At 39.2% G+C, this 17,075-nt stretch overlaps 2 protein-coding genes across 2 annotated transcripts; both read right to left on the bottom strand.

The window, feature by feature from the left end:
• Positions 1 to 7,342: 7,342 nt before the first annotated feature.
• LOC142612109 (uncharacterized) lies at positions 7,343 to 8,970 on the bottom strand. Its single transcript, XM_075784234.1, has 2 exons — positions 8,833 to 8,970; positions 7,343 to 8,089 (listed from the first exon to the last, which is right to left on the bottom strand). The coding sequence occupies exons 1-2, from the start codon at positions 8,968 to 8,970 to the stop codon at positions 7,343 to 7,345; spliced, it is 885 nt and encodes a 294-aa protein (XP_075640349.1).
• A 2,682-nt stretch (positions 8,971 to 11,652) lies between these two features.
• Positions 11,653 to 16,643, bottom strand: LOC142613871 (uncharacterized). Its single transcript, XM_075786385.1, has 6 exons — positions 16,370 to 16,643; positions 15,613 to 16,172; positions 14,087 to 14,279; positions 13,789 to 13,853; positions 13,394 to 13,604; positions 11,653 to 12,150 (listed from the first exon to the last, which is right to left on the bottom strand). The coding sequence occupies exons 1-6, from the start codon at positions 16,526 to 16,528 to the stop codon at positions 11,815 to 11,817; spliced, it is 1,524 nt and encodes a 507-aa protein (XP_075642500.1). The 5' UTR covers positions 16,529 to 16,643; the 3' UTR covers positions 11,653 to 11,814.
• Between the last annotated feature and the right edge of the window lie 432 nt (positions 16,644 to 17,075).

Genomic DNA, 17,075 nt, shown 5'->3' with positions numbered 1-17,075 from the left:
CTACCTCTCAACTGTGCCTCTCTTCTTCTCTCTTTGAGCTCTCTCATTCAACTGTTTGTTCTCCCTTTTTCTCTCTCTTTTCCCTCACTCCCAACTGTCCAACCCCATTTCCTCGTTCTTCCTCCTATTTATGGCTTTAGGATAATGGAAGAATCATCATTACCCCCTGGTTCCACTTGTGTGGGTGGGGCCCTATTTGATTATTCTTGACAAGGAATATTCTCTATTGGAAATGGGATCGAGGGCGTTGGATTTGGTGCTAGCCTCCAAAAATTGCTCGGCAGCATGTTTCCCTAAGGCACTCCCGGGCTGTCGAGGTATTGCTGCACACCATAAGGATACCTTCTGACCACCCTATATGCAAGGTGTGTCTGTATGCCGAGCTTATGAATAGTGGGCGAATCATGACGTTGGGCTTGGTACTATTTATACTCATTCTAGCCTGGGCCCGAAATAAGTAGGCCTATAACCGTACACTCTACAATAGGCCCCCCCTTGGTTCGTGTCCGGCATTCAGGGACTAATCAAGGACTTGGAAAGTCCTTAATACTGGATAAAATAGTTCCTTGGGAAAAGTAATTGTTAGTCATTAATGTTAGATAATACAGTAATTAATGCTCTTAGAAAGAAGTGTTATGACAACCTGTCACATTAGGCCGTAATCATGATTGATGGTTCGTGAATCGAGGCCATGCGTGTGGGAGTTACAAAAAGTAACTTGAAAAGGTTTTCCTGCATCTTTTTCATTAAATGCTTCCTCTCTATAAATAATAACCTTCCTCCTTTCAAATTATCTTTTCACTTCCTCACTTCTCTAAGTTCTTCACTGTGGAGCATATTCCTCTTCCCGAGCATAGATTTCTCAACCGAGATAAAAAATTCTTAGAGCCCACAATAAGTCTCTTTGCTCACTTCTCTCCTTTATTTAATTTCCTTTCTTTTTCTTTTTTATAATTAAGAATGAGATTCTCTCACCTTCTTAATACTGAAGCAGCCTTAGCCAATTTTAGGGCTAGGTTTGCTATCCCTAATGACGTAGAAGTGGCATATTGTCATGAGGACAATATCGCTCTTGAACGGTGTTTGTATGTCATGTTCTTCCCCCTAATGGCTATCTTTGAAGGAGGGGTTAGGTTTCCCGTAGATCCTTTGATACTCAGAACCCTTAGGTTTTACGGCCTGTGTCCCGAAAAACTTCCACCCAATTTTTACCGAATAGTACGTTGCATTAGTCAGCTGAATCACTTATACGGGTTACACTTAGACCACCAAGATATAAATTACATGTATAGTTTACACGGTAAAGAAAAAACAGGATATTACTTGAAGGTTAAGGACATGCTGGTACGGCTAATATCATGCCTTCCCAACTCTAACAAAAATTTAGCGAGAGAGTTTGTTCGAGTGAGCGACAATTGGCACACCAACGAACTCACCTGCCTGACTTCGCACTGAGATGTTGGTCGGTACCGTGCACATTTAACTTATTTTTAACTCATATTATGATTTGCTTGTCTTCACTGTCATTTAAGTATATATTAACAATTTCTATTTACCTTGATGCAGACGGTAAGAAGTTCAAATCGGATGTCAATGCCGTAAATGTGAGGGACCTAAATTTTGCACTCAGGTCGAAAATTTTCGTCCACTTTGACAGGCAACTGCAAGCATCCCACCTCATCCTCGGTTGCACCCCAGTCTACACAAGCTGTCAACCTTCCGAACAGGCCTTGACTGTGGATAGCCTATTGCTATCTTATATCGATGTACGACACCAAGGATTTTTTCCACCGCATTTGACAGTTGGTGAAGCTCGGGACCTCGACCTACAACTAATTAGGGTAGGTTCATTAGGACTTGTGAGGGACGCATCAGTTGACTCCATTTTCCAAGGTCACATCGTTCACATCCCAGTTGAGGAGCCTAGTGTTGAAGTCTAACCTGCCCACCAAGTAGAGGTTGAGTCAGTAGATTCCTCGGGTGCCAAAGCCGCAAACGTAGAGGACAAAATGGTGGTCTGATGGAACATGACTATTGACCGGTTTCTACCTGGTGGACGTCCTCTCGTGCAACAACAGTAAGCCCAAGACAGGGATCAACCCCCTCTAGCCTCCCGTGCTCGAAAAAGGCTCTGTGATACTGACCAGCCCTCTAGAAGGCTAGAAGAGACTCCTCTAGCCCCTACCATGACGATCGTGACCATTCAGGAACCTGCCAACAGCACACGTCCAACTGTGCAGGTTGGGTCTAATGTGGCTTCCCCTTTATCCCCCCTGCTGTTGGATGGAAAACCACTTTCATGCTTGGGAGTGAACCTCTTTCTATGACCTCTAGTATAATAAATTGGGCCTCAGGTAAGGGTGGGCAAATTGCTCGGAGCCTTGGGCAAGCCATGCAGCTGCCCGATGATGTAGAATACTTCTTCGACGGGAGCGGTGAGGCTTTGGCTGTTCGGCTGCAATGGCATACTATCGCGGTAACTATTCTCATTTGTTTTCTTACTTCCCATTACATTACTCCAACATTTTTTGTACAATTACTAATATTTTCCAAGTAGGCGGCGCAACTGGCTTATATGATGGAGGATAGATTGAAGGACACTGCGGAGGAGGCTGATAAGGAGAGAGCCTTAAAGTATGTTGCCAAGGCCACCGTAAAGGAGAAGGTCACGGCCTCCGAGAACGTTGAAGCAAGGGCGCGGGGAGCTAAGAGGGCCCGAGTGCAAGGCGAAAAACAGAGAGCGGAGGCAAAGGTCAAGCTGGGGGAGGTAAAGATTTGGGTGGCTGGTGCCGAGAGTATAATCTCTGCTAAGGGTAAAGATATTGCAAAACTAAAGGCTGCCCTAGAGCGAAGTGAGAACAAGTACTACAATATGGGCTTTAATGATGCCGAAAACTCTACTGAGCCAATAATGTTTGAAGCTCGAAAGCATGGGTTTGGTGAGGGATGGCTCGCCGTAATGGCTATGGGAGTACCAGAGGATTCCCCTCTTAGAAACCCCGACCAGATCCCTTACCCAGAGCCACCCCTAACTCAAAACCCCAACGAAGTTGAAGATGAGGAGACTCTGAGGATGAGGGAATTGGTGCCAGCCATTGATTCTCATGTCGAGCTGATTGACTTGGAGATTACTAGCAACCCAAGTGCAATACCGACCTCGGCTCAGCCCCAACTCCCAAACCCTAATCTTTAGCCTTTAGTGATCCTTGCCCTTGTTGAACCAGACCAACCACAAGGCCCAATTGCTTAAAAAATGTTTTTTCTTTTCTACTGTCATAATTTACTATCTCCGTTAACTTGCCTATCTTCACCGGGTTGTGGTGACAAAACACTATTATGTGGGTTTTGAGAACTTTATATTTATGACTTGTGGAAAATTTTTATTGCTATTATTTCTTGTTGGATGTAAATTATCTTGGCTATATTTAAATTCTCCTGTCCTTTGTAGATGTTTTATAATCGATACCGAACTAGGGTTTCGTCTATCCGTGAATGGAGGACTCAATTAAATTTAGGCTTTCATTTTTAGGAAACTTAGTATAATTTCAGCAATAAGATTTCCGCCCGGGATCAAACCGAATTGAGGTTTCTGTCCTTAGGTAATTATGACAATAAGGTTTCCATTTGGTCGGTGACTGGGATCGAACCAAACTGAGATTTCTATCCTTAGGTAATTATAGCAGTAAGGTTTCCACTTGGTCGGTGACTGGGATTGAACCGAACCGAGGTTCTGTCCTTAGGTAATTTTATATATATATATATATATATATATATATATATATATATATATATATATATATATATAAGGTTTCCGCTTGGTCAGTGACCATGATCGAACTGAACCGAGCTTCTGTTCTTAGGTAATTTAGATATAAGGTTTCTGCTTGGTCGGTGACTAGGATAGAACCGAACTGAGCTTCTGTCCTTAGGTAATTATATATATAAGGTTTCTGTTTGAACGGTGACGGGGATCGAACCAAACTGAGCTTCTGTCCATAGAAAATTTAGATAGTTGGAATGGGGGGTGACAATTCTTTACATAGTGCACATATACCTCATTATTTACAACATCTCATACATAGTTTCACTATACTGTACATAACACAGGCTTTACAAAGTTAAGGATAGAACTTCTTTAAATGCTGACCATTCCAAGGCCAAGGAAGTGGTCTCTCTTCCATGTCTTCAAGATAGTATGCTCATGCGCCGGCTATAGCAGTGATTCTATACGGTCCTTCCCAATTCAGTGCCAACTTCTTGACATTAACATCCTGGGCACTTCCCATGGCCTTGCGTACTATGAGGTCTCCGACCATGAAATCCCTTACCTTTACACCCTAGTTATATCGCCGAGCAAGCTTGTGTTGATAATCACCTAGGCGAATCACTACTGCCTCTCATTGTTCCTCCAACAAAACAATTGACCCACCACCAGGCTTGCATTATTAGCTGATGAAAAACTTGAAACCTGCGCACTGCACAAACTTATATCCACTGGGACAATAGCCTCTGCTCCATACATTAGGAAGTAAAGGGTCTCACTTGTTGACCTTCTTAGGGTTGTTAGGTATGCCCATAGAACACTTGGACATTCCTCGGTCCATCTTCCTTTGGTCCCTTTTAGCCTCTTCTTTAATCCGTTAAGGATGGCCTTATTCGTGGCTTCAGCCTGACCATTGCTCTGAGGATAAGTTGGGGTGGAGTACCTATTCTTAATGCTGAGATTACTACAGGACTTGCGAAAAGCCTTGTTATCAAACTGTAGGCCATTATCCGATACTAGAGATTCCGACACCCTAAATCGAGTCACTATATTTTTCCATATGAACTTCTTCCCGTCCACATCCCTTATATTGGCTAGCCCTCGGTCTCAACCCACTTGGTAAAATAGTTCATTGCTACTAGCACAAATCTTTGGTTCCAGTAGCTCGGGGGAATGGACCGATGATATTTAGCTCCCACTGTGCAAATGGTCAAGGGTTGCTAATTGGATTCAGGCTTCCTGCAGGTTGACGGATAAACGGGGCATGTTTTTGACATTGCTCACACTTTTGAACATACTCGGCAGCACCCTTTTGCATCTTGAGCCATCAAAACCCTTGAGTCATTGCTCGGTGAGCTAAGAATCGTCCCCCAACGTGACTGCTGCATGCCCCTTCATGTAGTTCGGTTAGGAGTTCATTAACTTTGTTGGGGTGGAGGCACAACAAGTACGGACCCCCAAAAGATCTCTGATATAATCTCCAGTCTTTAGACAACCAATACCGAGCAGCAGTTCTACGTACCCTTTCAACTTCCTTTGCATTGCTCGATACATGGTTCTCAGCCAAAAAGTCAATGATCATATCCATCCAACATAGCTCAAACACCCTAACATTCGAGACATTCACCTTTACATCTATGTTGGATTTTTTTACAACTTCCACTTTGATCAATCGGGGCACCTCCTCAGTTAACGATGATGCCAATGTGGCCAAAGAATCCGCATGTCTATTCTATCCCCGAGCAATTGAATCAACCTCACATTCTGGAACTGGCTCATGGTTTGTTTTACTAACCGCAAGAAATTGATCATCTGGGGATCTTTAGCCTTAAAGCTACCCTCTACTTGGTTGATGACCAGTCGTGAATCCAAGTAAACCTCTACTTCCTGTGCTCTTAGGTCAAAAATGGCTTTTAGTCCAATGAGTAAGGCTTCATACTCAGCTTCATTGTTGGAAGCTTTAAAACCCAGTCTAAAAAAATGTTCCATCTGTATTCCCTCTAGTGTGATTATAACAATCTTAGCCCCCGCACCCTTTGCACTAGATGCGCCGTCCACAAATACTTTCCAAAGCTAAACTTCCACATGGCACACCATCTCCATCTCTCTTCTCGGGGAAAACTTTGCCACGAAGTCAGCAAGAGCTTGGCATTTGACCGAACTTCTAGGCCTATACCATATATCAAATGAACCAAGCCTAGTTCCCCATTTGACTATTCGGCCCGTGAAGTCAGATCTCTTTAGCAAATACTGCAATGGATACTTAGTCAATACGTAAACGGTGTGGCCTTGAAAGTAATAAGGCAGCTTTTTAGTGGCATGTACCAACGCCAATGCCAACTTTTCTAAAGGTAAATACCTTATAATAGACCGGTTCCTGTAAGCCTCAGTCTCTCAACAAGACAGCACTTACAGCGTGCTCGGACACGGATAGATACATGAATAAATCCTCATCAGGCTCCGGGGTTGACAATATCGGTACCCGTACCAAATACTTCTTCAAATCCTGGAAAGCCTCTTCAGACTCCTCGGTCCACTGAAAACCCTTAAATTTCTTCAACAGTTGATAGAATGGACGGTATTGATCAGCAAACTTTGAAACGAATCGATTTAGTGCGGCCAACATGCCAGTCAAAACTTGTACTTTTTTTGGGTTACTCGGCGACTTGAGGCACTCTATATCGCTAATTTGGTCGGGATTCACTTCTATTCTTCGGTGAGTGATCATGTACCCCAGGAACTTACCAACCCCCACGCCAAAGACACATTTATCAACATCGAGATGCAACTTATGTCGTTTGAGTACTTCAAAGATATCTGTAAGGTCACCCACATGCCCCTGCTCTTCCATGCTTTTCACTACCATATCGTCAATGTATACCTCCATGGTATGCTCGATCTTCTCCCTAAACATTCTAGTCATCATCCTTTGATATATGGCCTTTGCATTCTTAAGGCCGAACAACATCACAGTATAATGATAATTAGCTTCAAGAGAGAGAAATGACATCTTTTCCTAGTCTTCGGCAGCTAGAGCAATTTGATGGTAAGCCTAAAAGCATCTAGAAAACTCATTCTCGGGTGTCCGTACGTTGTGTCTAACAATTGATCAATCTTTAGCACCAAAAAGGGATCTTTCAGGCAGGCTCGATTAAGATCGTTGAAGTCCACACACACTTTCCATTTACCATTTTTCTTTTTCATGACCACCATATTAGCTAGCCATTCTGAGAAATAGACCTCCTTTATCGCTCCCGCCTCTTTAAGCTTTTTGACCTCCTGCTTAATAGCCTCTACATGCTCTTTCGTTGAACTCCTCGGTTTTTGCTTCTTTGGTGGGTATGATAGGTCCAAATTAAGTCGGTGAGTTATGAACTCTGGATCCACCGTGGGCACCTCATATAGATTCCAAGCAAAAACATCCAAACTTTGCACCAACAACAATAACACTTTTACCCTATCATCATGCGGCATATTTGCCCCTATTTGAAAACTCTTATTCTCATCCGGTAATATACTTACCTTAATAAGATCCTTTGCACTACCAGCCCCATTCTCCCCTTAGGGCTCCTGTAATTGCTATAATGGGATCTCCTCGGTAGATTCTTTCTGCTTTATTTCTCGGTTCACAGCAGCCACTAAACACTGCCTAGCCACTTGTTGATTTCCCCTCACTACCGCAATACCATGATCGGTGTGAAACTTGACTTTAACATGCAGAGTAGACGGGACCACTCCCATTGCATGGATCCATGGCCTATCGAGAATCGCTGTGTAAGGGGAAAATGAATTGACGACTATAAAATTCACCATTACCTCCTTTCCTTCCATATTTACAGGAAGTGAGATTTGCCCTTCAAGGACCACCATCTCTCCATCAAATCCCACCAGGGGCGTATTGTACTTGGATAAATCTTCACTTTTTAGTCCTAACCCCTTAAATAAATCAGGATACATCACCTCGGCCCCAGTCTCCTTGTCCACCAATACCCTCTTTACTATAAACCCGTTTATCTGAGCGGTGACTACCAGAGCGTCATCATGAGGCTGAGACGTTCCCTCCAAATCCTCATCATTAAACATAATCGGTTCCCAAGCATACTTCATCCTTTTCCTCGGGGGTTGTTCTTCTCGGTGGCTTTCTACTAGCACCACAATCAACCCCCCTTTCCTTCGGGTCACCGAAGTACCCATTGAAGCAGCATGGATGACCTCTATCATGCCCAATGCAGGTGGGAGAGTATTCCCCCGAGATCTTGTAGTTTGCCCAGTTTCACTACCCCTAGGCTCCACAACGAACTCCTTCAAGTGCCCCGACCTCGCTAGCTGCTCTAAATGATCCTTCAAAATCCTATACTATTTGGTGGTGTGCCCTTTGTCCTGGTGGTAAGTGCAATACAAATTTTGATTTCTTTTGGACGGATCGCCCCCATCTTGCTCGGCCACCGAAAATGAGGCTCATTCTTTAGCCACCCCAAAATCTTATGCACAAGCTCCTTAAATGTCACATTCACTTCCCCTACCCGAGCACTAGGCTCTTGAATCCTCAGATCCCTTTTGGATCTCAATTGAAAACCCCTTTGCCAAAACTCCTTCGAATACAGTGTCAAGGTTAGCGCCTTTCTCTTATTCTACTGCTGATCATCTTCCAACATCTTATACTCCTTAATATGCCTCATAAGTTATCTCATATCCTCGGGAGGTCTCATTGTCAAGGACTCTCACAACTCAGAATCCTCGAGGCCCAACCTAAAAGTACTTGCAGCGACTTTTTCATTACTCTCTCCAATCTCGTTGTATAATTCCTAATACCGACTAGCGTAACTCCGAAAAGTTTCCCTGGCCCCCATCTTCATCGATAATAATGCATCCACCAGCTATAGTACTCGACTACATGTCATAAACTAGACCCTGAACTCTTGAATCAACTCTCCTAAATTATGAATCAATCCATTCCTTAACCCATTGAACTAACTCAGAGCGGTAGGCCCAAGACTAGAGGGAAACACCTTACACATCAACGCATCATTCTAATTATGCAGAGACATCATTTGAATATAATGGCTTACATGTTCAACCGGGTCCGTCTTCCCATTATAGGCAATAAAATGGGGTCTGGTAAATCTACTTAGCATTGGTGCTCCCTTAATCTCTTCCGAGAACGGAAACCGGGCTGCTCTGAGTAATGCTTGGCTCATGGCATCCATCGCGGCATTCCGTGGCCTTCACCTCTCAGGTGAAGCCGAGTCTCGGTTGATGTAATCCCGAGACCTATCCCTAGACCGATAAGAACCCAAATTGATGGGATGCTTCCCCATGACTACCCCCCACACTGCAAATCCCTCGGCATGCTCATCACGGTTCCATCGTCGACGTCCACCTCGGACTTTCAACTCCAAGTCCCTCACCAATATACGTAAGCGCTCCAAATCCTGATCCTTCCTATCATGATGTTCATGCTCGAAAACATCAGATACTGATCGGTATGTTTGGGATGACCCCTCCCTAGAGTCAGAATGCTCCTCGTCTCATTCGTGTCTTCGATCTTCATTCCTTTTGTACCTCCTTTCTCGCCAACTGGAACTCCGAGAAGATCCTCTAGACCCGCTAGCAGTGTAGCTCCTTGAATGATGGTCAGAAATCTTCACTGCTTGAATCTCGACAAAACTACAGTTGTGTAGGAGATTCCCACAAACGGCGTCAATTGTGCGTACCCAAAGTTCCCTCTCTTAACTGGGCCTATTGTTTGGGTTCACAATTTATTTATACTGTGAGTATTAGGTTTCTTATTATGGGTAGCTCCTGGGTGAACTTCAAGAAAAATCTACATCTCAACCGTGCCTCTCTTCTTCTCTCTCTGAGCTCTCTAGTTTGACTGTTTGTTCTCCCTTTTTCTCTCTCTCTTTTCCTTCACTCCTAGCTGTCCAACCCCATTTCCTCATTCTTCCTCTTATTTATAGCTTTAGGATAGTGGAAGAATCATCATTACCCCTTTGGTTCCACTCGTGTGGGTGGGGCCCCATTTGATTATTCTTGACAAGGAATATGCTCCTTTGGAAATGGGATTGAGAGTGTTGGAATTGGTGCTAGCCTCCAAAAATTGCTTGGCAGCATATTTCCCGAGGGCATTCTCAGGCTGCCACACACCATAGGCATACCTTCTGATCACCCTATACGTAAGGTGTGTCCGTATGCCGAGCTTATGAGTAGTGGGCCGATCATGACGTTCAGCTTGGGCTTGGGCTTGGTAATATTTATACTCATCCTGGCCTGGGCCCAAAATAAGTAGGCCTATAATCGTACACCGTACAATATATATATATATATATATATATATATATATATATATATATATATATATATATATATATATATATATATATAACCCTTAAACCATGTCAAAAACCATAGTTGGTCAATGTGACCCTCTCATTTCTTGGATTTTTTTATATTATAAATTGTTATAACTAGTGAGAGGAATGTAAATCTTGATTCATGTTAAAAATATTCAAGCTCGATAGTCAAGGCCCTAGCCAATCCTTCTTGGTGTACAAGCAAAGATTCAAGTAAGATTGAACTTGGGCGTTAACTATTAGTTTTGGATATCTCTAACAATTCTTATCTTAAAAGGATGTTAGTAATGATTACAATGTGATAAGAGGTTAAATTTGATTCTCATCAGGAGTTAATGTTGAATTGAATTGGAATGAATACTTGAATATTTATGGGAAAAAACAAAAGAGAAATGTTATGTCTATAACATTTTTATAATAAATCTTAAGCAGTGAGTTGTTATTGGTTATTATAAGTGAGCAAAAAAGTAATTTAAATTGTTAATTAAAATTAGAATCAATAACAACTTACTAATTATGACATTCTCCAAGAGTTAGGTCTTTTGAATATATACCACTGTCAGTTTTTTTAAAACTTTCTCCTCTCTCTCCATATGTGTATGTTAAAAGTACCTAGTATTCAAAAAAAAAAAAAAAAACTTCTTATAATTTATTGTGAAAATATTATAAACGTAACATTTCTCAAAACAAAAATTCTTCTTGCTCAGAGTTGGTTTATCTGTATAAACTAAGGGTCCGTTTGGATAGAACTTATTGCTGAAAACTGAAAACTAAAAACACTGTAGCAAAATCATTTTTAAATGTGTGAATAGTACCGTGAGACCCATTTTTAATGAAAAAGTTGCTGAAAAGTAAAATTTGTGGGTCCATGAACAGTGCACGGATGTACTGTTCATGAGGAATTAGTCAACAACTACGGCTGAAAAAAAAAAAAAAAAAAATCTGAAAACGCAAAAACGCGGAAACGCAGCCCGAATAATTTCAATCCAAACGCCCTCTAAGCTTTCGTTTTATTTGACGGGCATATATAAATGCTACACTTGCTATGAAAGCTTTAAAAAAAAAAAGTCTTATCACATCATATTGTAATTTTATGTTATTATTATATAACAAAAGTTGTGTCCACTTTTACTCATCTTGATTTGCACTGAGTAGATCAGATGACATCTCCTTTTCCCTTTATATACATATTTTCTCTTTGCATTTTGTTATAAATATATTATCAAAAATTAAAATTAGGTTTCCTCTATTAAAAATAATTAAAATTAGGTCAAAAATACACAATTGGTATTAAAGGTTACCTATGAGTTGTATTGGTTACTAAAGTTAAAAAAATAGCATTTTTTGTCTTTAATGTTTAAATTAACCGTTATTAACCACTGTCAAAATCTGTTACTTTTTTTGGCATGTGTATAACATAATGATAATGCTTATTTTATTTAATTTTTTTTTAACTTTAGATATATCTAACAATCATTTCTAAAACTTCAGAGACCAATAATGATCACTTGAAATTTCAAAAACTAAAAACACTCATTTTTTGAACTTTATAAACCAACTGTATTAATATAAAATTAAATGTGAGTGAAGTTCTTATTATGGCTCAAGAGAGCATGTGTGTTACAACGTTTTTACATCAGTTAGTGTCGTAGTAAATAAGACTCTATATTTACCTCTAGGAGAAGTGATATTTTTCCGCTATTTATTTTCCCACTTCTCCACTTGCCTAATTATATTCATATTCCTCCTATGAAGATTTCCAAGAACTCGGGGTTCATAAATAGGAGGCATGGTACATGGGCTTGTCGCAGAAGGCCCCTTCACTAGGGATTCCATCATGAACTTCTTCTCTAATCCATTTGCACTACAGGCCATAGTCTCCGAGCACAGCTCCATATCTCCTTCAGGAATTTTGGGCTCAAATTTGAAGAGCCTAGCGTATTTATTTAATAGATGAAACATATAGTCATACACATAGTCCATCTTTAGCTCTTCTTGAATGAAGTCACTTGCTGCTTTTCCAATTGCTTGTGCCTACAAAGTCCATGGGATCTTATAAATTTAATAAGCAATGAATTGTATAGGAGTGTTGTTAGGGACATATTTGATGTAATTGACTAATCTTTTGACAAAACACACTTTACTTGTAATTATGTAGATTTAGGATGGCTTAAGACTTAAAGAAATATGCTGTTCAAGTCAAGTGGTCAAGCCATGCAAATCTGTTCAAGAAACAAGTGAAGAAGTGTTGTTCATTAAAACTTGACAGATGTATCGACAGTAGCTTATCTATCGAGATTTAATGTTGAAGCTCGACACAAGTTGTATCTGTCGAGAATTACGAAATTAGAATTTCCAGATCTGATTACACGCATATCCTTGAGTATTTGTGTAGGGTTTCTTTTCTCACAACTCTAGATATATATATAAGGATTATTTTAAGAGCCGTCACAAGTGATGCAAAGGTTGTTGCACCTGTTGTTACACGCATATTGTAATCGAAGACAGAATTTGCTCTAGTTCATCATTCTCTTTGTAGAAGCTACCGCGTCTTTGCGCCAAGAGTTTTGTGATCAAGGAACTTTTTGATCTTCATATTGATGAACTGAAGAACTTTGCAAACAACATCTTCCTCAAGTTGATGAGTGAGTCACTAGATTAGTGCAAATGAGTTAGTCACGTATTAGGATTCGTGCATTATTGGTTAGTCACGTACTGGGATTCGTGCATTGAACGGAGAGATTGCTACTACAGTACAAGTCCAATTGGGTATTGGGGTAAGGGTTCAATTGTAGGTTGGTATTAGGTACTGAGATTTCTTTTACTAGTAACCGCTTATTTTGATAATAGTGAATTCTCGGGAGTGGTGACTTTAAATTCACCCGGTGGGATTTTGCCTCGGTGGTTTTCTCCATTCGTAAACAAATCACCTGTGTCAAATTTATTTTTCGCTATATTTTATTTAGTTGGTGATTTGTTTGTGCTACCACGCTATTGTATGTTAAATTGACTTAATTAATTAATTGGGATAATTAATTAATTATTTGGCAAATGGGTCAATACTTTTTTGGCCTATCAAGTGTAGTTGGATTATTTATTTATTTTTTCGGTTAGCTTATTAGCTTATTTGTTTATGTACAATTTTTTAATATTTCATTTTTTATGAGTAATTGTATTTTTGCTAACTTTCAACATATAAGAAGTACAAGATTTTAGCAAAACACTGATCCAAACACACATTAAAGCGAAAAAGAAAAATGAAGTTAAAGTGACTCACTTTTTGTTTGTGATTGTTTCCCCAATCTACAGCAAATTTAATGGATTTGCACTTGTCTTCATCCCTTATAGGCCAGTAGTGATGCACAGGTTTCAGACCTCTAGTGAAGAAATCATAGTAAGTTGGTTTTACAAGCAGTGTGACAGAATCACAGGCTAGAATGTATTTTTCACTCACAGACCAGGACCATCCTTCAATATAGATCTTGTATCTATGTGAATTATAAACAAGTAAAAAGGAAAGTGTCTAAGATTAGCTAGATTCGAAAACAAGTGAATTCATAACATATATATATATATATATATATATATATATATATATATATATATATATATATATATATATATATATATATTAATTTCTTGTTTGATGGGCAGGATGAGTTATTTAATTACCTGTGTGTGCATTGGCTTGCTAGGTCTGATTTCTTATATCCTTGCTGAGACTCAAGGATCCAGTCCTGCAAATTATACCCATTTTGTAATGCATATATTAATTGTAACAAAATTTTGCCTAAGAGGTCCATATAGCCAAATAAATAGAATGGCATGTATAGGGGCCTTTGATTTTTAACACTCGTGCATGTTGAAGTTATCTAAGAAAAAAGTATAAGAAATTTTTCTAATCAAATGATCCAAATTAATGGCATGTACCATGTGATCTTAGTCCTAAAATCACAGAATTCATAATAACCTGGGCATATAAGCGAGCATTCCAGTCTTGTTTGTCAGAGACATTGCATTTGAGGAGGTCTCTTCTGGTTTCAGCTACAGCAGGGTTTCCCTTCCAGTAAGCATATGGTTCCCTTTTGATCCACTTGCTCCTCTTGTTACCTTCTTTAAGTTCTTTTAGCAAGCTCTCCCATGGCTTTATATTTATCTCAGACCTATATAAACCATGTAGCACTTTAGTGGGTAAGAACGATTTCCTTGATTAGAGGCACAAAATAGAGAGTTTTTTTTTTTTTTTTTTTTGGGAGGGGGTGATCCTAATCATGAAAGTTCCTATTAAAGGAATTCCAAAGAGGAATATGTATGACCATTTGTATTTAAATTTTTAAAGAATTGTTGATTCAGTCAAATGGGAATTGTAATTTTTTTTATTTAATGATCTAAGCCTTGGAAAAACAAATACTCAGTGTCTATATATATATATATATATATATATATATATATATATGTCAATTTTGTGATCCGATCAAATAAATAAACAAGCTTCGGACCTAGCATCTTCATGTAGCCCATGGAGGTGCTACTAATATAAATATATAATAGCTTTTTTTTGTTGAGAGACTAAATATATAATAGCTATAACCACTATTGTACTATATATTATATACTACATACATTTTTTAGTATTTCAAAGAAGTTAGAATCCAATATTTGAGCAAATAATTTAATAACTTTGTAGTAGTAATCATATGACTACCTTAAAGAACCTTTTTAATTTGTGTGAAAGAAAGAGAAACGACTGTGTCAAACTGTCAATAGAAAAAAAAAAGAAAAAGAAAAAGAGGAAGCTAGGTGGGCAAATTTGATTCCTTGAAATAAATGAGAAGAGCCCACTCTGTTACTGTTCAGGCTTTAACTGGTTTAGGTCTCATGTGGTATAGGTCATATGTTATTTTAGTGGCAACCCACGTTAAATATCCAGCTTTCATATTGGTCAGCTTCTCAAGTAGGACTCACAAACATTAGGCTAAATTCAGCTAAGAATAGTCTACTCTAGCATGAATGGAACTTATTACCTACCATTCTTGCAACAAAACATGAAAACTAGGTTTTTTTTTATTATTTATTAATTTGATTTTTTTGTTGTTGATAATTCGATGTTATAATAATAGCGATGAAAAATTTGAATCCTACTAATAAAGGAGTGCTCTTAATCATAAAAATAGGTTGTTAACAATATATGAAAAATTCAGTAAAAGATATTTAAATATGACTCATGTTTATCTGATAAGTACTAAAAAATCAAATTAGATATTTCATAGAAAATATTTTCTTGTCTAATGTATATAAAATTTGTTTAGATAAATAAAAAAGAGAGGGTAATTTCTAATTAATTTATAATTTAACATTACTTGTAACTCTAAAAATAAAATTGAAAAATACCATATTTTATAAGGCTGACGTGAAATAACGTGAGCTTTGAAAAGTTTTTAGAAATTAACCAACAATTATAGCTAGGAAGAAGAGAAAAACCATTATCAAACTTACCAACCCCAGAAGGACCAATCAGGGAAGACAATCTCCATCGTCCACCTGTTACCACAATACCGAAACAACGGCGGTGGAGCCAGCGTCATGTTGTAGCCGTCTGATCGGATGACCGGCCGGTCATTACAGTCAAACATGAGCTCCAAGTCCGGAATCCTACCAGGGTACAATCTTAGAAGCTGCAAAATACCCCATATAGTAAACACGTCCCTTGTCTGTATTGATTTCTTGTACTGCTCAATATAGGCCTTGCCCCTAACTATCACTAGCCGAAAATGTGCGCTCCCTTTGGCTTTCTCAACCATATCCCTTGTGATTCCTGTGGCTTTCCATGGCCGTAGATCCTCGTGGATCCACCGGAAATATTCTGGGCATACGGGTCTTGGTGATGGGTCGAGATCATTGATGGGGTTGAAGGATTTAGGGTAGTTTGTTGGACAGGTTTGTGTTTGGTTTCCAATGGAACAGTTCAGTGGGAATTCAATTCTTTTGGTGGGTGTTTGATGCTTTTCAGAGATTGTTATAGTGAAGTTTGTTGAAATATAAGCAGAAACTTTAGACTGCAAGATTAAAAAAAAGCAAAAAGATGATACACTTTTAATTCTCTTTGCTAAAGCTCAAACTATTAGTTATACAAGTTTTGACACAAAAAATTAATGACCCAAGAAAAGAAAGTACGGGAATATTAAAGCAAAGAACAAATATATGTATATATGGTACTAAATAATTATGGGCTACGAAGTATACTGAGACTTACAGTGTGAAGATGAATGGCAGAAATAAAGGTGAGGGTGATGAGAATGAGAAAGAAGAGGATGGTTGTAGCAGTAGTGGCTGTAGGTCCCTTTTTCAATCGAGTCTGCCATATTGTTGTGCCTGAGAATTGTCTAGCTAGCAGTTCAGAAACTCGCAACATCAGGAGATTCAGGAACCTTGTGTAATTTCTTATGTCTTTTGTTGCAGAGAGAAAATGATGCAACTTCGATTATGCAAAAATTTCTAGTCGTTACTTATTTTCAGGTGCCCCTCTCACCAATAACTGTTGAAATTTTCTATTTTTATTTTTAACATAAAAAATAGAACGTCAAAGTAGATCAACTTTGATGTACTAATTAATTACTATTATATTAGGCTTGTAGCTAAGCCCTGGCTAGATAGGACAATATATTGGTCCAAAGGAGAACTTGGGTGCGGTTATCTATATATATAGTAAAATAGGAATCCAGTATCTCTCCAGAAAACCTTCACTACAGGAGATCTATGAGGTTCTTGATGACATACAATTTGACTAGCAGATGTCATTCTTTTGCAAACACAACAGGCAGTAAGGACATGGCGGCATGAGGACAAGGATCAGTACTCATGCAGCAATTTCTATGCGTACAATATGGTACACCTACCAAGCGGATTGGGTCCGTAGGTTTGAATTACATTGGCTTCGGGTCAAAAAATTATTGGACTAA

The sequence above is a fragment of the Castanea sativa genome, chromosome 10 (genome assembly GCF_040712315.1).
Source record: "Castanea sativa cultivar Marrone di Chiusa Pesio chromosome 10, ASM4071231v1".
Taxonomy (NCBI): Eukaryota; Viridiplantae; Streptophyta; class Magnoliopsida; order Fagales; family Fagaceae; genus Castanea; species Castanea sativa.
Note: the sequence above shows the minus strand (reverse complement) of the source record. Positions and strands in the feature narration are given on the sequence as shown.

Excerpts from the sequence above, each read along its gene's own strand:
- LOC142612109 (XM_075784234.1), bottom strand. The coding sequence starts at position 8,970 with ATGGATGCCATGAGCCAAGCATTACTCAGAGCAGCCCGGTTTCCGTTC. Across the intron at positions 8,090-8,832 it reads AGACGGACCCGGTTGAACAT|CTAGCGAGGTCGGGGCACTT; the intron begins GTAAGCCATTAT and ends CATTTAGAGCAG.
- LOC142613871 (XM_075786385.1), bottom strand. The coding sequence starts at position 16,528 with ATGTTGCGAGTTTCTGAACTGCTAGCTAGACAATTCTCAGGCACAACA. Across the intron at positions 14,280-15,612 it reads GATTGGTCCTTCTGGGGTTG|GTCTGAGATAAATATAAAGC; the intron begins GTAAGTTTGATA and ends TGGTTTATATAG. Across the intron at positions 12,151-13,393 it reads GAAACAATCACAAACAAAAA|GCACAAGCAATTGGAAAAGC; the intron begins GTGAGTCACTTT and ends TGGACTTTGTAG.